This window comes from Candida dubliniensis, chromosome 3, assembly GCF_000026945.1.
Source record: "Candida dubliniensis CD36 chromosome 3, complete sequence".
NCBI lineage: Eukaryota > Fungi > Ascomycota > Pichiomycetes > Serinales > Debaryomycetaceae > Candida > Candida dubliniensis.
Genome location: NC_012862.1, coordinates 860,994 through 885,846, shown reverse-complemented (window position 1 = coordinate 885,846; position 24,853 = coordinate 860,994). Strand labels below are relative to the sequence as shown.

At 35.3% G+C, this 24,853-nt stretch overlaps 7 protein-coding genes and 1 pseudogene across 7 annotated transcripts, besides 5 other annotated features; 6 read left to right on the top strand and 2 right to left on the bottom strand. All coding sequences in view use genetic code 12, as the record gives it.

Moving 5' to 3' along the window:
* Positions 1 to 736: 736 nt before the first annotated feature.
* On the top strand, positions 737 to 3,400 carry CD36_83950 (carnitine acetyltransferase, putative; the record flags this gene model as incomplete). Its single annotated transcript, XM_002419270.1, has 1 exon — positions 737 to 3,400. The coding sequence occupies one exon, from the start codon at positions 737 to 739 to the stop codon at positions 3,398 to 3,400; it is 2,664 nt and encodes an 887-aa protein (XP_002419315.1).
* A 1,948-nt stretch (positions 3,401 to 5,348) lies between these two features.
* Positions 5,349 to 7,301, top strand: CD36_83940 (amino acid transporter, putative; the record flags this gene model as incomplete). The annotated part of the gene is made up of 1 exon (XM_002419269.1): positions 5,349 to 7,301. The coding sequence occupies one exon, from the start codon at positions 5,349 to 5,351 to the stop codon at positions 7,299 to 7,301; it is 1,953 nt and encodes a 650-aa protein (XP_002419314.1).
* Positions 7,302 to 7,918: 617 nt separating this feature from the next.
* Positions 7,919 to 9,418, top strand: CD36_83930 (nitrosoguanidine resistance protein, putative; the record flags this gene model as incomplete). Its single annotated transcript, XM_002419268.1, has 1 exon — positions 7,919 to 9,418. One exon carries the CDS (start codon positions 7,919 to 7,921, stop codon positions 9,416 to 9,418), a length of 1,500 nt encoding a protein of 499 aa, XP_002419313.1.
* Positions 9,419 to 9,758: 340 nt separating this feature from the next.
* Positions 9,759 to 10,220: a mobile genetic element.
* Positions 10,221 to 14,746: 4,526 nt separating this feature from the next.
* Positions 14,747 to 14,989: a mobile genetic element (partial).
* Positions 14,990 to 15,213: 224 nt separating this feature from the next.
* CD36_83920 (TAT binding protein-associated factor subunit, putative) lies at positions 15,214 to 16,044 on the bottom strand (the record flags this gene model as incomplete). Its single annotated transcript, XM_002419267.1, has 1 exon — positions 15,214 to 16,044. One exon carries the CDS (start codon positions 16,042 to 16,044, stop codon positions 15,214 to 15,216), a length of 831 nt encoding a protein of 276 aa, XP_002419312.1.
* A 117-nt stretch (positions 16,045 to 16,161) lies between these two features.
* Positions 16,162 to 22,761: a mobile genetic element.
* On the top strand, positions 16,743 to 18,779 carry CD36_83910 (retrotransposon protein, putative; the record flags this gene model as incomplete). The annotated part of the gene is made up of 1 exon (XM_002419266.1): positions 16,743 to 18,779. The coding sequence occupies one exon, from the start codon at positions 16,743 to 16,745 to the stop codon at positions 18,777 to 18,779; it is 2,037 nt and encodes a 678-aa protein (XP_002419311.1).
* CD36_83900 lies at positions 19,006 to 22,310 on the top strand (annotated as a pseudogene).
* Positions 19,006 to 22,310: a sequence feature (transposable element).
* Positions 21,697 to 22,212: a mobile genetic element.
* A 623-nt stretch (positions 22,762 to 23,384) lies between the features above and the next one.
* Positions 23,385 to 23,783, bottom strand: CD36_83890 (histone H2A.1, putative; the record flags this gene model as incomplete). The annotated part of the gene is made up of 1 exon (XM_002419265.1): positions 23,385 to 23,783. The coding sequence occupies one exon, from the start codon at positions 23,781 to 23,783 to the stop codon at positions 23,385 to 23,387; it is 399 nt and encodes a 132-aa protein (XP_002419310.1).
* Positions 23,784 to 24,298: 515 nt separating this feature from the next.
* On the top strand, positions 24,299 to 24,691 carry CD36_83880 (histone H2B.1, putative; the record flags this gene model as incomplete). The annotated part of the gene is made up of 1 exon (XM_002419264.1): positions 24,299 to 24,691. One exon carries the CDS (start codon positions 24,299 to 24,301, stop codon positions 24,689 to 24,691), a length of 393 nt encoding a protein of 130 aa, XP_002419309.1.
* Between the last annotated feature and the right edge of the window lie 162 nt (positions 24,692 to 24,853).

Below are 24,853 nucleotides of genomic sequence, written 5' to 3'. Positions count from 1 at the left end.
AGCATACTTTCTATATATATATCTAATTTTTGTAAATTTTCAAAGCACCAAGTTATCCGATGTAGTGTAGTGGCTATCACTGTTCGCTTTCATTTCAGGTCTTTCTGGAACAGAGCGCCGAGCAAACCGGGGTTCGATTCCCCGCATTGGAGCTTTTATTTTTTTATTTTCAGCTCTTTTTTTTGTTAAGTAGGAATATAACCTTATAATAGTGATGTTGGATAGCATTTCTAGTAGATCAACCATTCCTAAAAAAAAAAAAAAAGAATAAAGACATTTGCTTAGCAGTTTCTATGCTTCAAGTTTTAAAGGTCTCTCGGAGTTTTGATCAATTCTGGAATCTTTAAACGAGGAAACGAGAAGAAGAAGAAGAAGAAGAAAAAACCCCGAACTATTTTTCTTGTTTTGTATTCAATTTATTATTTTTTCTTGGTTTTAACCCCACACAATAAGAGAATGAGTCTCCACCACCACATTTAAATACACTCCTATACACTTTGTGTACATATATATGCATAATATACATATATTCAACCAATTAAATTTGAGTATACTCCAATAGAATCATTTGAAATAGGAATAAATTCCCCTATCGACACAACTATTTGGGAATTATAAAAGCAAACACAAACGACTACTTATTTTCCCACTTTCAAGTTCAAGTTCAGGTTCACTTTTACTAAGTTAGTTTTATATTCTTGATTTTCTAGTTGTTTGATTTTTGTCAACTTGCACTATGACACAGGATCAGTATTTCACTTTTGAAAACGAAGCTAGTTTACCTAAATTACCAGTACCCCTGTTAGTTTCTACTACACAACAATTATTGGCTTCATTGAAACCATTATTACCGCAAAATGAGTATGCCACGGTTGTTGATGAGGCAACAGAGTTTGTTGGAAATGATATAATTAATCTAATTCAGAAACATCTTGTTGCCATTTCTGAAAATGAAAACTACAACAACTATTTGAACTTTGTTAATGATGATAAAACTCCATCAATATACGGAGAGATTCGAGGTGATATATTACCAAGAAACCCTTACCTTGTTTTGGAAGAAGACCCCTATTCGAAAACCATCAATCCTCCTAACCAAGCCCAACGTGCGGCAAACTTGGTCAACTCCAGTTTGAAGTTTGCCATCACATTGAGAAATGAAACTTTGAAACCTGATGTGACTCCGAAAAATGGCAACCCATTAACGATGAAATGTTATATGGATTTGTTTGGTACAACAAGAGAACCTGAGCAAGACGATCATGGTTTTGATATTAGAATTAAAAAATATCAACACATCAACGATTCAAGACACATTCTAATCATTTCAAATAATCAATTCTACACTCTTGAGGTGCTCACTGAGTTTGACGAAAATGAGTACCAAGAAACTAATTCGAAGCATAAAATTTGGTTCAATGATTCAGAACTCTCGAAAATTTTGCAGCAAATAATCGATGAATCAAATAAAGTTGATGCCGTGAACTCAATCAGAAACTCCATTGGGTCAATCACTACCCAGACTTTGAAGTATTGGAAGTTTGCTCGATTGGAGTTAGAACAATCAAATAGCGAGAACTTGAAATTAATTGATGATGCCTTGTTTGTGTTGATTTTGGACTCAAATACTCCCGTCACTGATGGTGAAAAGACTCAGGTTATATCTCATGGTACTTCGGTTTTATCCCTGGATAATGTGCAAGTTGGTACTTGTACATCACGTTGGTATGATAAATTACAAATAGTTGTAACGAAAAACTCTGTTGCTGGGATCGTTTGGGAATCAATGACCATGGATAGTACAGCAATTTTACGGTTTATCAGTGATATTTATACTGACTCGGTATTGAAAATGGCAAAGAACATTAATGGTTCTGAATATACTTTGTTTGATCCAAACATTACGTTTGCCTCAATGGGTAAAGACGGTGATGGTGTGACTAAACCTGAACCAAGACTAATTGAATTTAACAAGACCAAGGCATTACAACATGTCATTCATCTTTCCGAAACCAGGTTGGCCGATTTGCTTGATCAACACGAGTATATGACTCATACCATCAAACTTGATTCATATTTGACAAACAAATTTAATCTTTCGGTCGATTCCATCATGCAAATTTGTTTTCAAATTGCTTATTACTCCTTGTATGGTCGAATCGTTAATACATTGGAACCAATCACTACCAGAAAGTTTCGTGATGCAAGGACTGAATTAGTTGCCGTTCAAAATCAATCGCTTGCCAATTTGGTCAAACTCTATATTACCAATGCTAGTACACTGGAGAAGTTTGAGGTATTTAAAAAATGTTGTACATTGCATAAAACACAATATCATGATGCCATGATGGGGAAAGGGTTCGAAAGACATTTGATGACAATTGTCCAAGTGGTTAAAAAACCAAAAGTAATAGCTCGTTTAAATCAAATTAATACTCATTTACCACCAATCCCAGAAGATTTATGTCAAGATGGAATCAATTTACCATTATTATTAAATCCATCAATTGATAAATTGCTGAGTCCAGAATTATTAGTTTCAAATTGTGGCAATCCGGCATTACGATTATTTGGAATAACCCCAGCTATTGATCAAGGGTTTGGTATTGGATATATTATCCATCGTGATAAAGTTTTGATTACCGTTTGCTCTAAACATAGACAGACAGCAAGGTATTTGGATACTTTCCATCGAGTGGTTCATGACATAAAAATTCGCTTGCGTGCCAGTAGTAACTTCTTACTATCAATAAGTGATTCTGAACAAAGAAAAAATGAGCTTCAAAGATTAAGAATTGAACATGAATTGAGTAATGTTTCTTTGGATGTCCCCACAATGAAACATCCTATCCCCTTGACTATTGGTAAAAGTGAAATTTCAATTGATAACATTGCTCTTGAAACTGCCCGCACTGGTCATAACAAGAGATCAGAAGAGAAGGCTTTGCAAAACAATGCTAATGATGATGATGATGATGATGATGATGACGACGAAGACGATTCAAAATTTGAATTGATGGGAGGTTATGGATATTTTGATTTTGGTGAATTAGAATTGAGATCCGATGAGGTATCGAGAAATGAATCGTACTTGAATAGTCAAGTTCATTCTAATCTTTCTAGTGCCATGTCTTCCAGACGTCATTCATTTACCAATTTGCACAAGATTGCCAGTAGATCACATGATAGCTCCTTACCACAACAGCTACAACAACAACAGCAACAAAAATATGATATCAAGGAGAAGCAATCACTTTCAGAAAGAATTAGAGATAAATTGTCTCATAGTCAAGACACTTTATCTTCAGTGCAATCTGTTTTAGAAGAAGATGTTCAAAAAAATGAACCTACGAAAAAAAGTTCAATTGGGAGGTCATTAGACATGTCAAAACTTTCGTGAGTTGCATGCTATTGGTTTTAAACCATTTTTCTTTGTTTACTTATTTAGTCTTTATATCTGTTTAAATTAATGAATTCGATGCGTTTATAATTATCGTCTATTGTAAAAACTTACTCCATGTAAATTATAAGTTACGTTGTTTACGGATATAGTTGCCAAATATAAGACTGTAATTATGTATTTTGTGTATGGAGTTTGCATTTTAACACTGTGTTGTAATTGATAACATTTTGCTGCCAAATTTATAACCAAAAAAAGAAGAAATTTCCAATCAAATTCTGTTTCACGTGCAACAAGTATCTAAACTGTTCCATTAATAAGTGAATGTGTTTACATTCGTTTTTGAAATGTGTAGCAAGATGTAACTTTGGCCTTTTTTTTGTGAGTTTGTTTTTGGATACACAATTTGTAGATTTCTAGATCCAGAACATTGATTATGGAAGTTTTTTGTCTGCGACGTTGGCATTCCCTACAAGAATATAAAGACAGCAAAACAGAAAAAAGAAAAGAGTTTAATGAACATCTTCTATGAGATACCTTTTATTAGGCGTAACCTAAATTAAGTACACGTGTAAAAGTTGCTTTTATTCTTGATTAAAAAGATCAAATTATCAAGAATTTTATAACATACGAAATAATAAAAGCAATAAAATACAACAAATCACGTGACACTGACAAAATCAGCGACACCAACATTAATACATTGACCAAACAAAAGAGTTGAAAAATTAGACTTTTAAAGTAATTCAAGTGTGTTTTTGAATGACTATTTTTTGCATGATTATTTCTGGTTTTATGCGTTTTTATAAAACTTTGTTATTTTGTTTTCGCAAGAAAAGTATGATCATAAAATTCAATATGACATAACATCAACATCAACAACAACAACAATATGTGAGGAGAGTATACGAATCAACGGAAGAAGTGGGTGAGAATTGAAAGAGTGATTAAACGGGCTAAAGTAGTTTTCTATTGTGTTACCTTTTTCCCACATTGGTTAGTATTATTTTTGGTCCCTAGGCACTGCGCCGCTAACTCCATTTTGTACATATACATACATAAATCCACTTTGGATCTGATCTTAAACTCTTTCAGATTTTTGTTCAACAATATCAGTCAACATCTATTAGACTTCACATATACTGTAGACATATAGGATGATAACAAAAACAATCGACTAATACGCGCACACGCAAAAAACAAACCCAACACAAATTTAAACTAAAATAGCCATCACCATTTTCTTGGTCTGTTATTGTACGCAATAATAATAATTATAATTATTTCTTGTTGTTCTCACATTTCAATGAGATGACAATCAAATAATAATATGCCATCGTTAATATTAATATCCAAGTAGTGCAACACACTCAAACGACTAGCTGTAACTTTAAACAAAGATTTTCATCTATTGAATTCATTTCTATTTTTTTTTTTTTTTTTTTTTTTTTTTAGAGCGTGAAATCTTGTTTATTGTTTTTGTTGATAATCTGTGATAATTTTACTAAAGAAAATCTCTATTGTTGTCGCCGTTTTGTCCTACTAGTTTCTTTCTTTGTTTGAGATCTCAACTTTTTCAATTTAATTCTTGGCTGGGTTTATTGATAAGAGATACTTTTTTGTTGTTCACTTAAGTTTAATTCATTTCTTGTCTTATTTTTTTATTTATTTTGTTGGTCATCTTCCTCTTCATCTTCATCAACTGCTTGGACATTTATATACTTTCTTCTTGGTCATAAACTCTTTTTGTTTTTTGTTTTCCATTTTCTGTTTGCTTCCTACTAATTCCTCCAACTCAGATTCTCACGTTGCCTTGCTAAGATATTTTATGCTTCTGTTGATATAGTCGTCTTCCTTCTTTCATCGCAGGCTTACTAACTCAAATAACATCTGAATATTTCCCACTTGTTTATTCATATCTATTTCATGATTGTATAATCTATTCATTATGTCAAATTTTGAAAAAATACAGTCTCTTCAGATGATATCTACAGATAATGCAAACCCAGGGCGTCGACCCACCCTATCATCCACCATTTCCTCGTTTGACGCAGATAGGTCACTGTACAATTCAGCCACATCAACTTCAAGTACCGAGTCTACCAGTTCTTCTCCATATCCCCGGTCGTATCATCCACGTGACCTACTAAATAATTTTATAAATTCATTTAAAGAATTCGATTACTCAACTTTACCACCGGTGTATAACAATATCACCGACCAAGAAAGTCAACTTCAACTTAATCCTGCTAATCCGAATTTCGATTATTCACGTTTTACACAATTAGAAAGAGATGCATTAATTACTGCAAGCTCACCGTTGTCGAAAAGATTGAAAACAAGACATTTGACGTGGATATCGTTGGGTGCATCAATTGGCAGTGGTCTACTTATATCTTCTGGTAGCTCATTGGCCCATGCAGGTCCCTTGGGTTTATTGATTGTATGGATTTTTGTAGGGTCAGTTATATTTGCAACCATGTCGAGTTTAGCTGAACTAGCAACTGCATTCCCAGTGAGTGGTTCATTCACAACATATGTTACTTTATTCGTCGATAAGTCAATCAGTTTTGCCATTGCATGGAATTACGCACTACAGTGGTTAGTAACATTTCCGTTACAGCTAGTTGCCGCTTCTCTTGCCATTGAGTATTGGACAATCAAAATTCACCCAGCAATATTTGTTACCATTTTTTATGTGTGTATTGTCTTTATCAATTTGTTTGGAGTTTATGGCTATGCAGAAATTGAAATGGTAGTAAGTATTATAAAAGTAATTGCTGTGATTGGATTCAACATTTTGGCAATCATAATTGTCACTGGCGGTGTTCCTGGACAACCCTATATTGGCGCCAAAAATTGGCAAGAGCCACAAGGAGGTTTATTCAATACTATCGAACCGTTCAAACAAATGTGTTATATAGTGTCAAATGTTGCCTTTGCCTATGGTGGGGTGGAATTGTTTGGATTAGCTGCTGTAGAAACGGCATCTCCTAAAAAATCAATCAATCAAGCCAGAAAACAAATTTTCTACCGACTCATGGTGTTTTATATATTATCCATTGTTATGATTGGATTCGCTGTGTCTTATAAAACCCCCGAATTGCAAGATAGTGGCGCCTTTGGTACTGACATTAATGCATCACCTTTTGTTATTGCCATCAAACAAGCAAAGATAAAGGCATTGCCGTCCATAATGAACGGGGCAGTTATTCTTACTGTACTTTCTGTTGGCAATGCCTCGGTATACGCATCAACGAGAGTTCTTTGTGCCATTGGAGCTTTACAACAAGGTCCCAAGTTTTTGAGCTTTATTGACAGAAGTGGACGCCCATTGGGGTGTTTGATCGTTCAGTTTGCCTTTGGATTATTAGCTTACTTGATTTGTATACCAGGCAAAAATGTTCCAGCACAGATATTTGACTGGCTATTGAGTTTATCTGGCCTAAGTGCTTTATTCACTTACATATCCATTAATGTTTGTCAATTGCGATTCAATTGCACTTTAAAACATCGAGCAAGAATACCCAAAGACGAATTATTGTATGTATCACCATTATGGTGCTCTTGGTATGGCATATTCGCCATAATTGCAATATTGGCGCTACAGTTCTGGGCCGCATTGTTCCCACCGGGTGCAGGAAAAGCTGACGTTGAAAGTTTTTTCAAAATATACCTAGGTGGTCCTATATTATTCTTGTGTTGGTTGGGTCATAAATTGTACTCTTATTGGTATTTGAATGTGCCCTTCATTAAATTCTGGTTGACCGTTGATGAAATAGATATTGATACTGGCAGAAGACAAATTGATTTGGAAACTGTAAAACAAGAAATTGCAGAAGAAAAGATTGTCATGGATAGCAAACCATGGTGGTATAGACTATATAAGACCTTTTGCTAGAGTTATAAATTAGAAACGAAATTTTTTTTATAAATACTCTCCCAGTAAAACGACAATTGACTTTTTTTCAATTGGGTTCTTGGTTTTCCTTCAGAAAAAGTAACCCACATTTAATTACAAGAAAAGAACAATACTCATTGCTTTACTCTGTGAGACATTTATCACAAGGACCCTCAATACAGTCGATGAGGCATAACTATATAAATGTGTCTTCCACTCTCTGCCCCATCTCGCAACCACAAGACATAGAAGTAGCTGCACCTACCTACCTACCACCCTATGAGACAAAACAGCTACCAATTGCATTTTCAGCAAATGTGAAAAATCATCAGAGCAATGGTGAAACTGATATCTGCACAGCGGCATTATGACAAGCATATTACTAAGTATTTAATAAACATTAATGCGAGTACTTGTGGCAGTAATAACTGAAATAGTGATAAACACATAAAATATCCTCCTAATACTCTTTCATTACTTCATTCCATTCGTTAAGAGCTGTCTCTTTCGAACTAACACATATTTTGTCCGATTTTTACAACAAACTATAAAGCTTTCCTTTGCTTTAATTCACTTCATTCGTATTTAATGTCAACATTCTGTGTGATCAGAGAGATATGAATACTAAGATGTTGGAACTGGAAGAAAATTCACAAGATGAGACCTATTTAGGCCCCCAACAACAACAACAACAACAATACTACCACCACAAGTATTTGTCAAGCAGTGAACTCGAACCCTCACCTCCAGCACGAAATATGGTCGGTAAAGTTAACAAGGGCCTTTCCCTATTTAGCAAAAAATTTCAAACGGAAAGAAAGAAGATTGCATTGAAGTATTTCTTAAACTATTTAATCATGGGAATTGGGGTTCTAGGAATATTCTCAATCTACTGGGGCTCTTTCTATAGGATAAATGGCAGGATAAAAAATTTGAAAATGTTGGTAGTGATAGAAGATGACTCAATAATAAATGGATTGAACCCAGTTTTCGGTGACAATTTGAAGGAAATTCTACAAACTCCCGAAGCAAAGACCAGGGGCAATTGGAAAATATACAACTCGACCGAATTTGCTCAGATAGCATTAAAATCCAATCGCACTGCGGAAGAAGAAATCATGCACCAAATTCATCATCAAGAATATTGGGCATCGCTTCATGTGTTACCAAACGCCAGCTATAACTATTTCAATGCCTTGTCACACGGTGATACCAATTACGATATTGTTAAGAACACAGTTCACTCGATTTATGAAACAGGAAGGGATTTCAATGGAATGACTCAATTCGTCATCCCTTCTATCTCTAACGTGGAAAACGTATGGCTAAGCAAACAGTCCACCATGGCATTTGATATCGTTGGCAATCTCACTATCAACTCCACTGAAAAACTAAAGCTACTCGCCCAACCAATTAAATTTGAAATTGTGGATCCAGTACCATGGAACGACCCGATTCTAATTGGACCTTTTCATGATCTTCTAATCTATATGACAATTTTGACGTTGTTACAGTTTGAGTTTTTCAGTCCAGTCCACAAGGCAGTGTCTAAATTAGGAATAAGGAAACGTCATTACATGATATATCGCTTCACAGCATCTATTTTATCCTTCTTGGTATTGAGCTTGTTTTGTTGTTTGGTGACATTAGCTTTCCAAGTTGATTTGACAGTCACATACGGGAAGGCGGGGTTTGTGGTTTATTGGATGATTGCTTTTATGACTATGTGGGCTCTCGGCTCTGTAAATGAAATCATGGCAATGTTGCTAATCATAGTCTATCCTCCACTCGTTCAATTCTGGTTGCTTTTCTGGATAATAGCCAATATCACACCCACATTCACGCCAATGGCGGTGCTTCCAAAATTCTTTAGATACGGATACGCATTACCCATCCATAACTCCTATGAAGCCACTAAAACAGTATTTTTTGGTACATACAAGGGACAATTAGGAAGAAACTTTGGTATCTTAGCCGCTTGGTTTGCCGTATTAAGTTTCATATTCCCATTCGTTGTCTACTATTTTATAACCACAACCAATAGGAATTTTGAGCAACAAGTGTGTGCCGCTGTTAATGAAAAAAAAGAGCTTGAAACTGAAGAACATCACCATTAGGAGCGAAATGGGAACAGGCCAAATAACCTCTAGATAAGAAATGGTAATTAGAATTATTCATACACGAGATGAACCTTACATCACTCCAACCGAAAGCTGAAGAGCCACAGGATCACCCCCCCCATTAACACCTAAGCCCTATTATTCACCACTTCCCAAATCTTTCCCATCTTGCATACACGATTATTCTAAATAGTTTTCCTTTATAGAACCTAAATCTAACTCACATTTCCTTAAACAATAACCCGCTAATCATGTACATATGTTAACACTCTATTCCGCTAAAAAAAACTATAAATACAAAGCAATCAACTAACGAACAATGTGCATTTCAATACATTGTCACACAGCCTAGTAATTAAGCTTAAGTGAACATCGCACTAACTTCAACTTGTTCGTCCTTTACATCATGTCTCGAATACACTCTATTGCTCAGATATGAGCTATCTCAACCTTTGGTTGATTTACCACTTTTGTTTCCTTGATTTCTCTTCTCAAATCTCTTTAAGTTAACTATCTTTTTCTTCTATTCATTAATCCTATCTAACTAGTATATAATATAAAATATAAATCACTTCTGTCCACTATTTATATTGTCAATCTCTTAAGAAACAAGGAAATAGATCAGATGTGTAAACATTATTTCCGTCTTTACTTGTATCAATTTCCTTTTATCCACTTTGTGTAATTAGTTCTTTATATCGTAAATAATATAGCTTAAGGATAAGTTACTATATTATTTAACTGTCACATTCAGTCTGTCTGAGCGACATTCCTTGTATGTTGATCTGACTGTGTGACATACATTCCAAAACTAAGACTCAAACCCCCTTTATCCGCTTACCGCTCAAATTCACAAGCAGTTGTGCAATTTCAAACAAACCAAAAACTAAACCATTCCTCTACCAGTAACGCATAGTAAACTAAACTCATGTAGGTTACCGTCACTACATAAACCTCTCCCAAATGAATTGAACTGTTTGTCATTGATTCATGACTCGGAATAAACACCATCGCCGATGCCAATTAAAATTATTATATGATTCAGCATACATAAACCGACAACAGACAGCGCAAACATCAGAAAACTCACGTATCTTAAAATTAATAAGCATCATCGTCTCTACTAACCTCTATGAACAACTGATACCGTGGCACATGCTCACGCCAACATAAGAAGCAATCGTATCAAGCCTGTCAAAATCAAATAAAGCACACAACCGTTAACCACCGACTAGCCTCAAAAAAGTAATTCGGTCATACCTAACAATTTCTACCAGCCCTGCCAGTGTGAAAACCTTATTTGAACTGCAACCAAGTGAAAAACTTCTCTCACCATCTGAGGATAGTCAGTCATTACCACAATCACGCTCAAACAGACCTAAATATTACATTAGTATATCTCCAATAGAACCAACGTCTCTTGATACTTGTAGAATGTTCAATTCATTACTACAACTTGAAATGAGCTTGATACAACGTCTCAGCAATTTCATTTTGAACCTCACAATACATTCAAAACTAGCAAATCATTTGCCTCTGGAAAACCTACGTTTCAGTATACAGTGGGATCAACAGCGTGGAGTTATTACTCTTCCATAATTATGCACAAAATGCCAACAACAAGGAAAAACGTTTTAACCGATGGAACCTTTATCACAAACCACATGAACACAACCAGCTACCTTCTACAGTTTAGCAAACTGTTCTATGATTGCATCATTGCCTTAAAGCTATCGCTTCTAGTGATTCCTCTAAGTCCTCACAACCATAAAAAAAGCCTCAACTCTTAAGGTGCTCCACAAGTTAATTTCGTCTACCGTAAACAATAACCGTAACATAACCAGACCATTGGATATAGTCAAGGGTTGAAATAATACATTACCCAAATACTCGGAGACTATCTCGCAATTAAATTACTTTGTTAACTAGCTACAATAATAGTTTGTAAAAGATAAATTCCAAGTTCACTATTGTACTGGTGCATCAATTGACCAATACAAATCACTACAATTCGCATTATCAATTTGCTTTTCAACGGTGGTCCCTCATCCAATTCAAGTACTTTTGTGCATAGGACTACTAACTATAAAAATAATCTGTGTAAATCAATAGTTTAATATTTTAGTATCTCATTTAAGCAAACCGTCTCCTCTCACCTACATTAATCTTTGTCAGTAAGCTAATCCCTATACCAAGAAGAATTGATTCAGGACAACAAAGCCATATGCTGAGCAGCTACAACTTGAAATATCCTAAACTGGACTACTCTATTAAATTTGAATTGCACTGTTGATTAATCAGTAATGGCATCAGTTTACAATTTTTACTACTACATATATCAATAGAAAACCTAAGAAGAAGATTTAACTGACAAAACTTACACAAACTTTGGTTTTCAGTGCAACCACAATGTTCAAATCAAACGAGCTACCTCTAAAGCACACATATAGAATAGCCAAACTTCTGGTAAATACTTCAAAATAATGCATTAATATAATCATATACAGAGTATGTAGAGGCTTATGCTGTGAACTCGCTTTACAAACCAAAACGTATATAAATAGATATTCTTCACTGAAACGTTCAATACCTAAAGAGAGTAATGCTATGCTTTTGTTGAAAACTTGCGAAACGAGGCTGCTGTAGTTTGAAAAGATTAATTTCTTTCCTTCCTTTTCTGATTGCAAGCTTCTTGGTTAGCATCAAAGAATTACCAATTATAAGGTTTATATATTAGACTACTTAAACATTGGTGGGCGAGTAGTTTGATGTGTTCATGTCGTAGGGAAATTAGTAGTAGTTGTCGGGTGGTTTGGAATCTTCTCAGGCAGTATCTAATCAGTAATGCCTCGCTTCTATTTAACTATCTGTTTCCAGGATTATAAACAGCTTGTAGAAGTAGTGTATACTATTGCTTATTATTGGTTTCAGAAGGGTTGTTTTTCCAGAAGAGTTGACAACAATTTCTGCGTCAATTTTTGTCTTGAAATTATGTTTAATGTAATGGCTTGCAGTAGGTGTTCTTAGACTTAAAGGAGTAGATTATGTTGTGATGGTAGGTGTACTGAGAAATTAGCACATTCATAGCGAGAACTTGTTGTAGAATAATCTGTGCTGCTACTCACGATCTAGTAGTGCTATTATTTGTTATAATAGTTATGTTTTGATTTAGTTTGTTTTAATGGTTAGTTTGTAACCAATGTGGGTGGATGTGGCCATGATGGTTTGGTGGAAGTACTTGAATTGATAATATAGGCGACAAGCAAATGGTAGTTCTCAGTGTAGCACAATTTTTGTAGATGAGAGTCTTCTAGTTTGAAAATAGTGGAATGAAGGCATGTTTTGTTCTATTAATGTGATTTAGTATCACGGTATTTTTGGCTTTGTTTTTGATGGGGAAAAAGTTATAAAAGGATTTGTGGAGTTGTTGTGATTTTGGTTAGAGGTTGTTGGTATGAGGGTTCATTATGATAAGTATTATCACTTCTTTTGAGGTTATTTAGTGTTTGGATAATGAGTTTTCAATTAGAAGAATAATGCATGTTGCGTTGAGAATTTTAAACCATCCTCGCCAAATTGTTGGGAAGATAAGTTCAATTAAACGTTGGTTTCGACTTAGAGTATATGGATGATTTACCGGATCAAGTTTTGGCAGATATGTTAGCTTTTGGTTGATGCTAATGGCTTTGGGTAAAATGAAATGTCTTAGCGCATAAGGTTTGGTTTATCAGGAGCAATGGATCTTTAAGTTGGTTTATATTTGCTCAAATTGGTAGCTCGGTGAACTTCTCCTCTTCCGATATTGGAATAGGTGTTTCGAATGGATGAAATAATGAATTATGGTTAAGGTGAAGTTTATGGGAGACGGTTGCTTAGAGAGGAATGGTTTAAGATTACTCAGAAAAGTTTGTTTGTGGATGTGTTGTGGTTCGGCAGCTTTTGAGAGTAAATTGGCCAATGTAGAGGTTTTGATATTTCTATTGTATTTATTTAGCACTTACCTGTCTTGATTTGCTATAGTTTTCAACTGGAGTGGTTCGTAGTTATTGCCGAAGGTGAGCTTAGAGCGTTTGACAGGAACTCTACAGTAGTGTCTTTCCTTTAGTAATAGGTTGATCATAAGTCCGGTAAGAGAGGAATTACGACATGTAAGATATGGAAGACGAAAGAGGAAAAGTTGTTAATTTGGAAGTATGGTTTTGAATTGTATTGGTATTAGTATTGATAGTTCAACATCAATCTAGGGGAGCAGATGTTTAGAGTGTTCTAGTGCTATTGAGGAGGACTCAGTTTTTTAAGAAGCTTGTGAGTATGGTGGGTTCTGAGAGAAGGAAGAGAATTTAAGTAAGATGTGCTATATAGGATAGTTTTATCTTGTTACTGGCACTGTATTTAGTTATTTTGAAAGTTGGGGAGAGGGGAAAGGGTTTAAAAAAGTTGCAGAAACCGTGTCGTTCAGGATCCAAGTTGTCGCTTGATATACAGATATACGCATGTTATGATGATAAGTGCCCAAGCTATCTGCTTAATTATGTGGAACCCACGGGACTATTTGATATATTGAGCTGATATTAGCAGTAGGATTTGTGATATGATGGATGAAATATTCAATTAGAAAGCTTACTTAGTTCCACTTTTGATTGTATTTGTTTGAAGATGCAACTCAATTTAGAGATTTGTTTTATTTATTTAATTATATATGATACTATGTGTTCTTAAACATTTTTAATGTTTTTTGCAAAAGTTCTCTACCAAATAATGTTGTTCGTGCAAAAAATACATAGCAACATGTGGTGCTAAAGGTAAGGGAGACCAATTATCGTAAGAGGATTTGGTTTATGGGCGGGACGCTATTAGTTTGAAATTTAGTTTAAAGAAGGATTGATAATGAAAGAGATATAGTGATGAGTTTCTTTTATTTTGCGGTATGAAAAGAAATTGAGTTTACTTGGTATTCTTGGGTTTGAACTAACTTTTCTCATGCCTATTGGTAATTAATTTAAAGAACGTAGTCTTTTTACGAGAACTACAGTCCCAGGACAGGAATTTTGAAAGTCGACCTTGATCGCTAGTTGTCTCTTATTGTAGTTGACCTTAGAAGTTCTAACTCCAAAAACAGAGAAATAATGTCATAACCTCCTGCTTGACAGTATCGTAGTTCCCACACATGCACAACTAGACATTTTCTAATAACTGAAGAACGGGATCAGAGAGAATTAGTTGATAAAGTATGGTCGTTGAATCTACGTATTTACTGAGAATTATGTTCATTATCATTAGACAGGTTTGGCGTTACCCAAATTTTGTCAAAAGTAAGATACTATTAGGATCTGCAATATTTTGCATGCAGCCTTTCAAATTTCAAGTCAGAGAGTCCGACGGATCCTTTATCATTGCTACTTTACAATTCTTATATTTTATATTACTCTTAGTCCTAACAACTAACCACGCCTTTATTTTTGTAATTGTTTTACATCATCATATAACGATAATCATGCACAAAACTATAGAGAGCTAGTGCACCGAATATTATCTCTAGTAAATACTAAATACTCAAATCTAGGATTATATAAATACCGATTAGTTTCAATCGATGGGTTAGGGCAACATCGTCACCCTTTTAGACCACATTGAGTTTATTTTGCAGGAAATACATAGTATAGGCTGCTGCTGTTATGGCTGTAACAACAAATTACATTATATGTGACATCCTCATGCAAATTGGGTGATCTTTGCTAAATAGAGGGCCCCTTGAATCTGAACAAACGACATAATCATTAGTAAAACCATAGCTAAGTATAGAAAGGGCCATCGTCTCCCATTTTTCTTTTTCGACTTCCAGAAAAAACACTATTCTCAAGCTGGTACAATCTCCATGCCTCACGGATATGTTCCGGTTGCAATGGATGTATCTCATCTCCTTCAAATTTCAAGCTTCTTTCATCAACTTCGATTTCCTCACCCCTTTGCAAACTACTGATAATCTCTCTCTTCTGTTTCTTCTTCGTTTCGATATCCATTAAAAGTCTACCCTTGGAATTTCGTTCTTGGATTTCAAATGCTTTTGAGATGATTTCCCCAAGAAACAGTTTGGAGACACCCGCCATAACAACTGCAATTATTTGTGGGATTGTGTGACCAACTATACCGTTGCAGATTTTCTTCACGCCAGGTTTATTTACAGTCATTCGTCTATAGGCTTCAAATCTCTCCATTTGATCGTCAGTGAAATTGGATATCAATAGTCTTCTTTGCTCCTCTTCCCCAAGATCCTTGTTAACTTTCTCAGACATTAGAGCCTTGTATGTGGCCACTAGAGCAGGGTCGTCAATATCTGAAAGATCACTAAATTCATCATCGTCTAAATCCTCATCCTCAGATTCTTCCTCTTCCTCACTACTGCCATCGGACTCTTCAGACTCATCCAGATCGGAGCCATCGTTGTTGTTTTTGTTGTTGTGTTTTTCTAGTTTTTGAAAAAACACTCTCCAGATAAGTTCTTCATCTTCCTCATCTAAACTCACGTATTCATCGTCTTGATATTCATCCTCAACCACATTCTCTGTGTGTGGGCCCTCAGTACCTGGAGAATTGGTTGTATCTTGTTCTGGTGCAGACAACATGATTCTAGCAAAATACCACTAACGACAGTTATTGCCAATGCTCAAGTTTTCTGTTGACATTCTTGTCCTTGGAAAAGATTTTCTTGTGACCGCGACTTCAGACACAAGACAAGACAGTGTCACACAGTCAGATCAACATACAAGAAATGTCGCTCAGACAGACTGAATGTGACAGTTCAATAATATAGTAACTTATCCTTAAGTTATATTATTTACGATATAAAGAACTAATTACACAAAGTGGATAAAAGGAAATTAATACAAGTAAAGACGGAAATAATGTTTACACATCTGATCTATTTCCTGGTTTCTTAAGAGATTGACAATATAAATAGTGGACAGAAGTAATTTATATTTTATATTATATACTAGTTAGGTAGGATTAATTAATACAAGAAAAGCATAGTTAACTTAAAGAGATTTGAGAAGAGAAATCAAGGAAACAAAAGTGGTAAATCAACCAAAGGTTGAGATAGCTCATATCTGAGCAATAGAGTGTATTCGAGACATGAGGTAAAGGACGAACAAGTTGAAGTTAGTGCGATGTTCACTTAAGCTTAATTACTAGGCTGTGTGACAATTAACTAATTCAGGCTTATTCCAATATAAAGACGCCAAAGTATTTCGAAAATTTACGATAAATTTTAACTTTCTAGAAAAGAACACCCGAATCATTTATTATTCACTCAAGCGCTATTATGTCAAACAATTCCGAATCGAACGCCTCCAACGACGCTCAAGGAGAAAATAACCCATTATCTCCAATCAACCCAATCACTACTTTGGGACAAGACAACCCAACTACTGTCCAAGATGACGACCCCACCATGGTTGGTAATACTTTGAATTTGACTCAAACTGATCAACAAGTTAACGAGTTATTATCCCAACGTCTCCCAAAAATGATGGCAGACCAATTTGGACCAATGGTTAATGAGCAATTACATCCCATGATGGATAAATTATTTGAAGCCCATTTACCGAAATATATTTCAACCATTGAAAACCATGTTAAAGCTATGTACTTTGATACTGCAACAACCCGGATCATTGATACATTGAAACCTTTCATTCAAGAAACGGTTAATCAAGCTGTTCGGCCACGTTTTCCTGGCCTGTTTAGTGAACCAGCTAATGTCTTGTCCAACAAAAACAATATTCTGGCTTCTCCTCCTCCAACTCAAACCAACAATCCAGGTTCTCAACCTAATGCTGACTTAGAAAACCCAACTAATGAAGCTTTAGACCATCCAGAATCTGTTGCTGCTGATACCATTCCTATCCAGTCACCACAAGACGTAGGTGCATCAGCAAACCACCAGCAAGATTCCAATGGAACAGAATCTGTTAATTCAACTATGCCTCATCCTCCTTCTTCGGTTCCTTCTATTGATACTACTAATCCCTTGAAAAGTCCAACTCATATCAATTCACCAAACCCATCTCACCAATCCACTTACAGTATGGTTAATTCGATGAATACACACGTCACCTCTCAACCATCGACTGATCAATTTGTCAACAATTCCCCACCATTTGGTTCAGGAAAATTTTTCGAAGTCCGGAAACGTATCTCCGCAATTGATGCTGAATGTCAAGACTTGAAAGTCAAAATTACCGACATCAACATCATCGAAAAGAAATTACCTTATATCTATAATCCCCTGTTATCCAAAGAATCTTTATTCATCGAACGACTTGACCTTATTGAAAGTATCCCTGATATTGAACGGACCAAAGAAGAAAAGGAAAGTTTGAAAAAATCAAACCACAAAGAGTATCCAACAACAACATCCATCAAAACCACACATGATACTTTATTGTATGTTAAAGAATTATTATTTTATAAAGCCAAATATTCTATTCCAGATAAGCTTTTAAAGGGTGCTTTTGTTTTAGCTTGCAATAACCCAAAAGATAATGATTTAAAAAGAGCTTGCGATTTAGCTATTATTCCACATAATACCAATCCTAATTTCAATGGTATCAACTATGGCATCATTATTGATTTGCTTTATGATACTGAACCAGCCATCGTTGCAGAATCGGTCCTTGATTCTGTCAACAACTATCTTCAAAATGAAAAGAATGCTATAATGTTAGTGGCACAAATTGACTTTGCAATAACATCAAATATTAATAACATTACACCCAGTATTTGGTATCAAATATATTGTTCACTTTGGAATAAACAGAAACCTTTAATGACAAATTTAACTAAGACCATAGACAATCCCAAAGTATCAGCCACATTAGAAAGTATTCAATTCTATAAATCATCGGCTATCACATCTAACCCAGAATTTCAAAAAATTGATTTTCACGAAGTTTGGAAAATCGTGAGCGAACAACTCAGACATATCGCAAAATATCACTCGGACACTACCTCATCAAGTACTCCACAATCTAACAATCAAAAAGCTACCAATTCGAATGATAAGAACCCAAATACGAAAGGCAAATCCCCATGTACGTGTTGTGGCAAAAGAAACCATTCTGCACAAGCATGTTTCACCTTGAAACAACTTATCAAAAACGAAAAGGTAAAATTCAGTGACAATATCTTCTATAAAATGGATGGAACAACTCCTTATGAATTATCCCCTTCAGAATACTTACTCAAAAAGTATAGAACTGACTTTCCAGCTCCACCAAAATCCAACACTGAAAATAAACCTAAAGAGTCTACCTCCAATGACTCGAATTCAAATGCGAGGCCTCACTCAACTGTCTGAAAACCCAACGCCAACAACGTTAAACATTTTAGCTACCAAAGCAACAGTACCAATAACTAAAAACTCATCCAAGAGTCTTAAGCTGTCAAATACAACAACCAATATTAACAGACGAACGCCTCCAGTAAGCAGGTCTCACGCACCAAAGCGAACTGAGCCTCAATTAAATCAACATACGAGTTCACAACCATCGGATATTAATCCAGAAGAAACAATCGATATCCAAATGGATGACCCAACTGATAACACCCCCACATCAAATACTCATGATAATGATTCTATCAATCAATCGTTACAATCTTACGAACCTCCACAAGAGGAACAACTGGTACAAAATACATCAACGTCTCCAACACGTGATCAACCTGATTACGGCATCTTTAATCCTCCTCCAGCTTCAGAATTAAATAACGAGTTAACTCCAGAGGACATGCCAGCAACTAACAAAGCAGTGAATCAATCTAACTACCAAGTAGATAAGCCCTTGCGAAGTATTCGAATTTCACAATTTGATAAAAGCAAAATCGAACAAAACAACATCATGCAATCACTTATTGATAATGATCTTACAGCAGAAATGCCATTAGCTACTTTGCTAGGTTTAGTTCCCCATTTCAGGACTTATCTATCACGATCACTCCAAGCACATTTAGTGCCCAGACAAGGGCCTCAGAATGCAAAATTAATCAATGAAGCAACTGTCACTTCCATCGATATAGAAATCCCCATCGATAATAACTTAATTGTTAACCATGAGACAATTCCAACAAGTACAAATTCTACATCTGCAGATCATCAGGAATTAACAAAACAAACAATCAAGGACAACGTGGTAATACAACTTATGGATCCAAACAATAACGGCACAAATACGTATAACATCGCCGAATTAGCCACATCATTTTCAATAACCGACAGTGATATCTCATGTGCATCTGTCTACATCCCAGCCATAATCAATAATAGTGCTATTTCCCTTAAATATGACACCGCCGCGGAGTGTCTGATCATTTCACCAATCACAGTGGATAAACTCAAACTACCTACCAAATCTATCAAGGCAAATATTCAAGGATTTGGTTCTCCACTAATGAAATGTAATAGCATGGCTATCATCACAGCTAATATTTTTGGCAAAGACATTAACTTCAAAGCACTAATTCATCTGTCCATACAACCAAATGTAATAATCCTTGGACGACCAGTAAAAGCCCAATATTTCATGACTTTAGGGTACAATCCAGCAACACTTGACTTGGAACTTAGTTTCCAATACGACAATCAATTCTTTACAGAAATAATTGAAAAATCAACCACATCAAACATCACAATCCATAATATGACTGTTGACTCAACAAAACTCACAGAAGAACAATCACGACAATTAATTACTGCAATGGCTACTTCTATCTTATCTCCACAAGATCAGAAGTATTTTATGGACAAAGTACAGCATATTCCAGATGTATTTTACATTAAAGGTACAACTCCTGGACGCATTAAATCACATATTTCTGAGCCTATCGATTCCCCGATCAAAAACCATGACATTTGGCAATGCAAATCCATCCCATTTGGCAACAAAAGGTTGGCTGCTATCAAATTACTAAAGCAAATGCTAGAAGATAACCAACTTGATCATAGTAATAGCCCATATCGGAATCCAATCTTTTTAATACCAAAAAAAGAATAAAAAAGATTATCGGTTATTAATCGATTTACGAGAGTTAAATAAACATATAGTACCAGCAGCAGCTCACCCACCAGCCACCGACGAACTCATAAATGAAATCGCTCAGACAGCATTCAATCTGTACTTGGACATAAGTAATGCCTTCTTTCAAGTTGGTATTTCAAAGGAAGCTGCTAAATACACGGCATTCCAAACGCCGTTAGGGTTACTTGAATATCGAGTTCTCCCACAGGGATTCTCAAACCTGGTCGCCATTTTTAGCAACTTGCTAACTAAAATCCTTAAACCCGTAGCGGAAAAGGTACTCATCTTTGTGGATGATGTCGCCATATTAGGTCCACCAATCGATATCTATGCATCAGCTTCAGAAACTTATCAATCAGCCTTGGTAAAAGAACATATTGACACTGTATTAGAAGTTTTGCAGTTACTCAAAGGTGCTGGTTTAAAGATTAATGCAAATAAACTTACTTTAGCTGTTACTCAAGCCACATTTCTTGGTTATGAAATTAAACCTGGTTCTAGGACATTGATCCACGATAAAATTAAAACCATCCAAGAGATGCCATTACCAACAACAGTCAAAGCTCTTCAACGAGCAATGGGATGATTTAACTATTATTCCAATCTTATTCCTGCTTTTAGTGTAATAGCCACGGAGCTTTATGAATTACTCAAAACTCAACCTAAACCTCCACTTACACAACATCAACCAAACCAGCTGCAAAAAATGTCCACAACCCCCAAATCATCAATTTCTTGAAAAAAACTACCAACATCCAATCCTTGGTATCATAATCTTGCTACTGCACTCTGGGTTGATCGTACAAACGTCCGTTCGACAACAGGTCTTACCCCTCAGTTTCTTGTATATGGATTTATGGGTCATACCAGTTTAACAATTTTATATTCTATCCCACCTCCAGATTACGAACTTTCCCAAGAAGAAATGTTCCAATTTCGATTTGATCAATTACGCTTTCGACAACAAAACATACAATCAGCTGAAATTACCACATCTCAACAGCGACAATATGTCAAATATCTATTTGATAAAAAGTATGGAACCACATAGCAATTACAGTTCAATGATTTAGTTTTATTATGGGATAAACCTACCACTGCTATACTGAGTGACAAATTAAAACCCAAATGGAGCGGTCCATACCGCATCGCCTCATCAAATGATCGAGTTTTTTTTTTCTCAAAGATTTAGCAGGAGTCTGTCACAATGTAGCGCTATTTAATTTAAATGACAATGATATTTACGGTACTGATTCACGTGCAATGTGAATACTCACGCAGTTTCTGGTGGTTGGCTAAAAGTAGTAAATCAATGTTATTGGATGTATGGGGAATAATGGACACAGTGACTAAGTGTAAGTCTTCGGGATACCTCTATTCCGTACGAGTGTAATATATGTGGATTGTATGTATTTGTATATTCCTGGATCTCAGCCTAAGCTTGGATGAGGTCCATTCTAACTAAATAATTAATTTTCTAGATTTTCTTTACTTAAATAGAATTCAACTTTTTTGTGCGTGTGTGTACCAATTATTCTATTCACTCACACACTCACACTTAAACCCTTTTAACTAATTCAACACTTTCTCTCTAGTAACAATTCTCTTCTTTATGTGCGATTTACCAACAAACGTAATTATTCTTTCAACTGATTCTCTGTCGTGTGATAATACCAAATATAGCATATTTAAAAGATAACTATCCACTACACGACAGAGTCCCACTCAAGACACCATATCCTCGTCACCGATTAAAATTATATTACCCACGAGAACTACCTTTCAATTCGGAGGGAGGAGTACTGTCACACAGTCAGATCAACATACAAGGAATGTCGCTCAGACAGACTGAATGTGACAGTTAAATAATATAGTAACTTATCCTTAAGTTATATTATTTACGATATAAAGAACTAATTACACAAAATGGATAAAAGGAAATTAATACAAGTAAAGACGGAAATAATGTTTACACATCTGATCTATTTCCTTGTTTCTTAAGAGATTGACAATATAAATAGTGGACAGAAGTGATTTATATTTTATATTATATACTAGTTAGATAGGATTAATTAATACAAGAAGAGCATAGTTAACTTAAAGAGATTTGAGAAGAGAAATCAAGGAAACAAAAGTGGTAAATCAACCAAAGGTTGAGATAGCTCATATCTGAGCAATAGAGTGTATTCGAGACATGAGGTAAAGGACGAACAAGTTGAGGTTAGTGCGATGTTCACTTAAGCTTAATTACTAGGCTGTGTGACAGACAGGCAGAACAAAACTATCTCGTGCAACAACAACAAGCTTCCAGAAAATCCTCCTAACAAGTTTCTACAGCATTATAAGGAATATATATTATTCATATTATTAATACATATTACCAACAAATAAGTACAGTATACACCACTAGTTCTTTTGAAAAGCTTCTTCCGATTCAAACAATTCAATTGGCTTATTAGGATTCTCATCCACTTCTCTGTGTACAACGACATTATCGCTGTCATCGTCATCTTCTTCCTTTGCAAAAATATGGGGGAATGTCTTAAGAATAATATATCCAGCACCAACCACCACAGCACCAGATATCAATCCAATTTTCCATCTATTTACTTTTGGAATCATTGAGAGTGTTGAAAGTAATGGTACTGAAAAAGAAGACTTAAAGAAGTAGTCAAGCCGGGAGTTTTTTTTTTCCCTATTGGTTCAGAGAATTGAATGACTTTTGTGAGTCTGACCTATTGTTCTACAATGTCGTAAGATGTACCGACATTACTACACTGTTATCTTTATTTCCTGACATATTAAGCTGCTGTAGGTAACTAATTATTAAAAATACATGTAATGAACGAAAAAACCTATAGAAAAACTAAACCACCAATAATATAAACTTACAATTCTTGAGAAGCATTAACACCACCTTTACCTGATTTCTTTGGCAACAAGTTTTGGTGAATGTTTGGCAACACACCACCTTGGGCGATGGTGACATCACCCAACAATTTATTTAATTCTTCATCATTTCTGATGGCCAATTGTAAATGTCTTGGGATTATTCTTGATTTCTTATTATCTCTGGCAGCGTTACCGGCCAATTCCAAAATTTCAGCAGCCAAATATTCCAAAACTGAAGTCAAGTACACTGGAGCACCAGAACCAATTCTTTGTGCGTAGTTACCTTTTCTTAACAATCTATGGACTCTACCGACTGGGAAAGTCAAACCAGCTTTGGCTGATCTTGAAGTTGAAGCTTTTTCGGAAGTTCCTGCTTTACCTTTACCACCTGACATTGTTGTTGTAATATACTATTATTTGATACGAATAAACTAAGTTTCAATAAAAAACTGAAGAAGAAATAAAATCAAAAGGAAAAAAAGAATAAGAATGTTTTATTCAAAGTGGCGAACTTTGTTCTATTTAAAACATTACTACTATCTATTATGCGTGTATGCGTGTTGTTTTGATTTGTTTGTTTGTTCCTCTGGTCTCAGATTTACGTAGCGCGGTGTGGTATGGAGAAACGAGAGAGAAGAGTGATTGGAGTAGAAAAAAAAAAAAAGAGAATGAACAAGAGAGAGAGAAAGAGAGAAGGAGAGAGAGAGAATAGTCGTGACCGTGCCAGTATCAATTCTTCTCTCTTTAGATTTCTTGTTCTTCAAAACACGGAACTTGGTGTTTCGTTATAAATAGGTCCAACTTCACTTTCTTTTTTATAAAAGTCATTTTCTACTTGCCACTTCTTTTTTTTTTTTCTTCTTCTATTTCTATCAGATTCACTCCACAACTATACAAGTAATACTTCACAATGGCCCCAAAAGCAGAAAAGAAACCAGCTTCTAAAGCTCCAGCTGAAAAGAAACCAGCTGCTAAGAAAACCGCTTCCACCGATGGTGCTAAGAAGAGAACTAAAACTAGAAAAGAAACCTACTCCTCATATATATACAAGGTTTTGAAACAAACACATCCAGACACAGGTATTTCCCAAAAGGCCATGTCCATCATGAATTCATTTGTTAACGATATTTTTGAAAGAATTGCCACTGAAGCTTCTAAATTGGCTGCTTACAATAAAAAATCCACAATTTCTGCCAGAGAAATCCAAACTGCTGTTAGATTGATTTTGCCAGGTGAATTGGCCAAACATGCCGTTTCAGAAGGTACCAGAGCCGTTACAAAATACTCATCTGCTTCTAGTTAGATGTGATGGATATTGTATTGTCTCCCAGTTGTATTTTTAGTTCCCCACTTTTTTTTATACTTTAGTTCGTTATTATATTATAGTATTATGTTTCTTTTATTATCTTTATTAATTAAGGATTACAAATTTGAATTGTTTGTACATTATATTATAAGTCTGTAG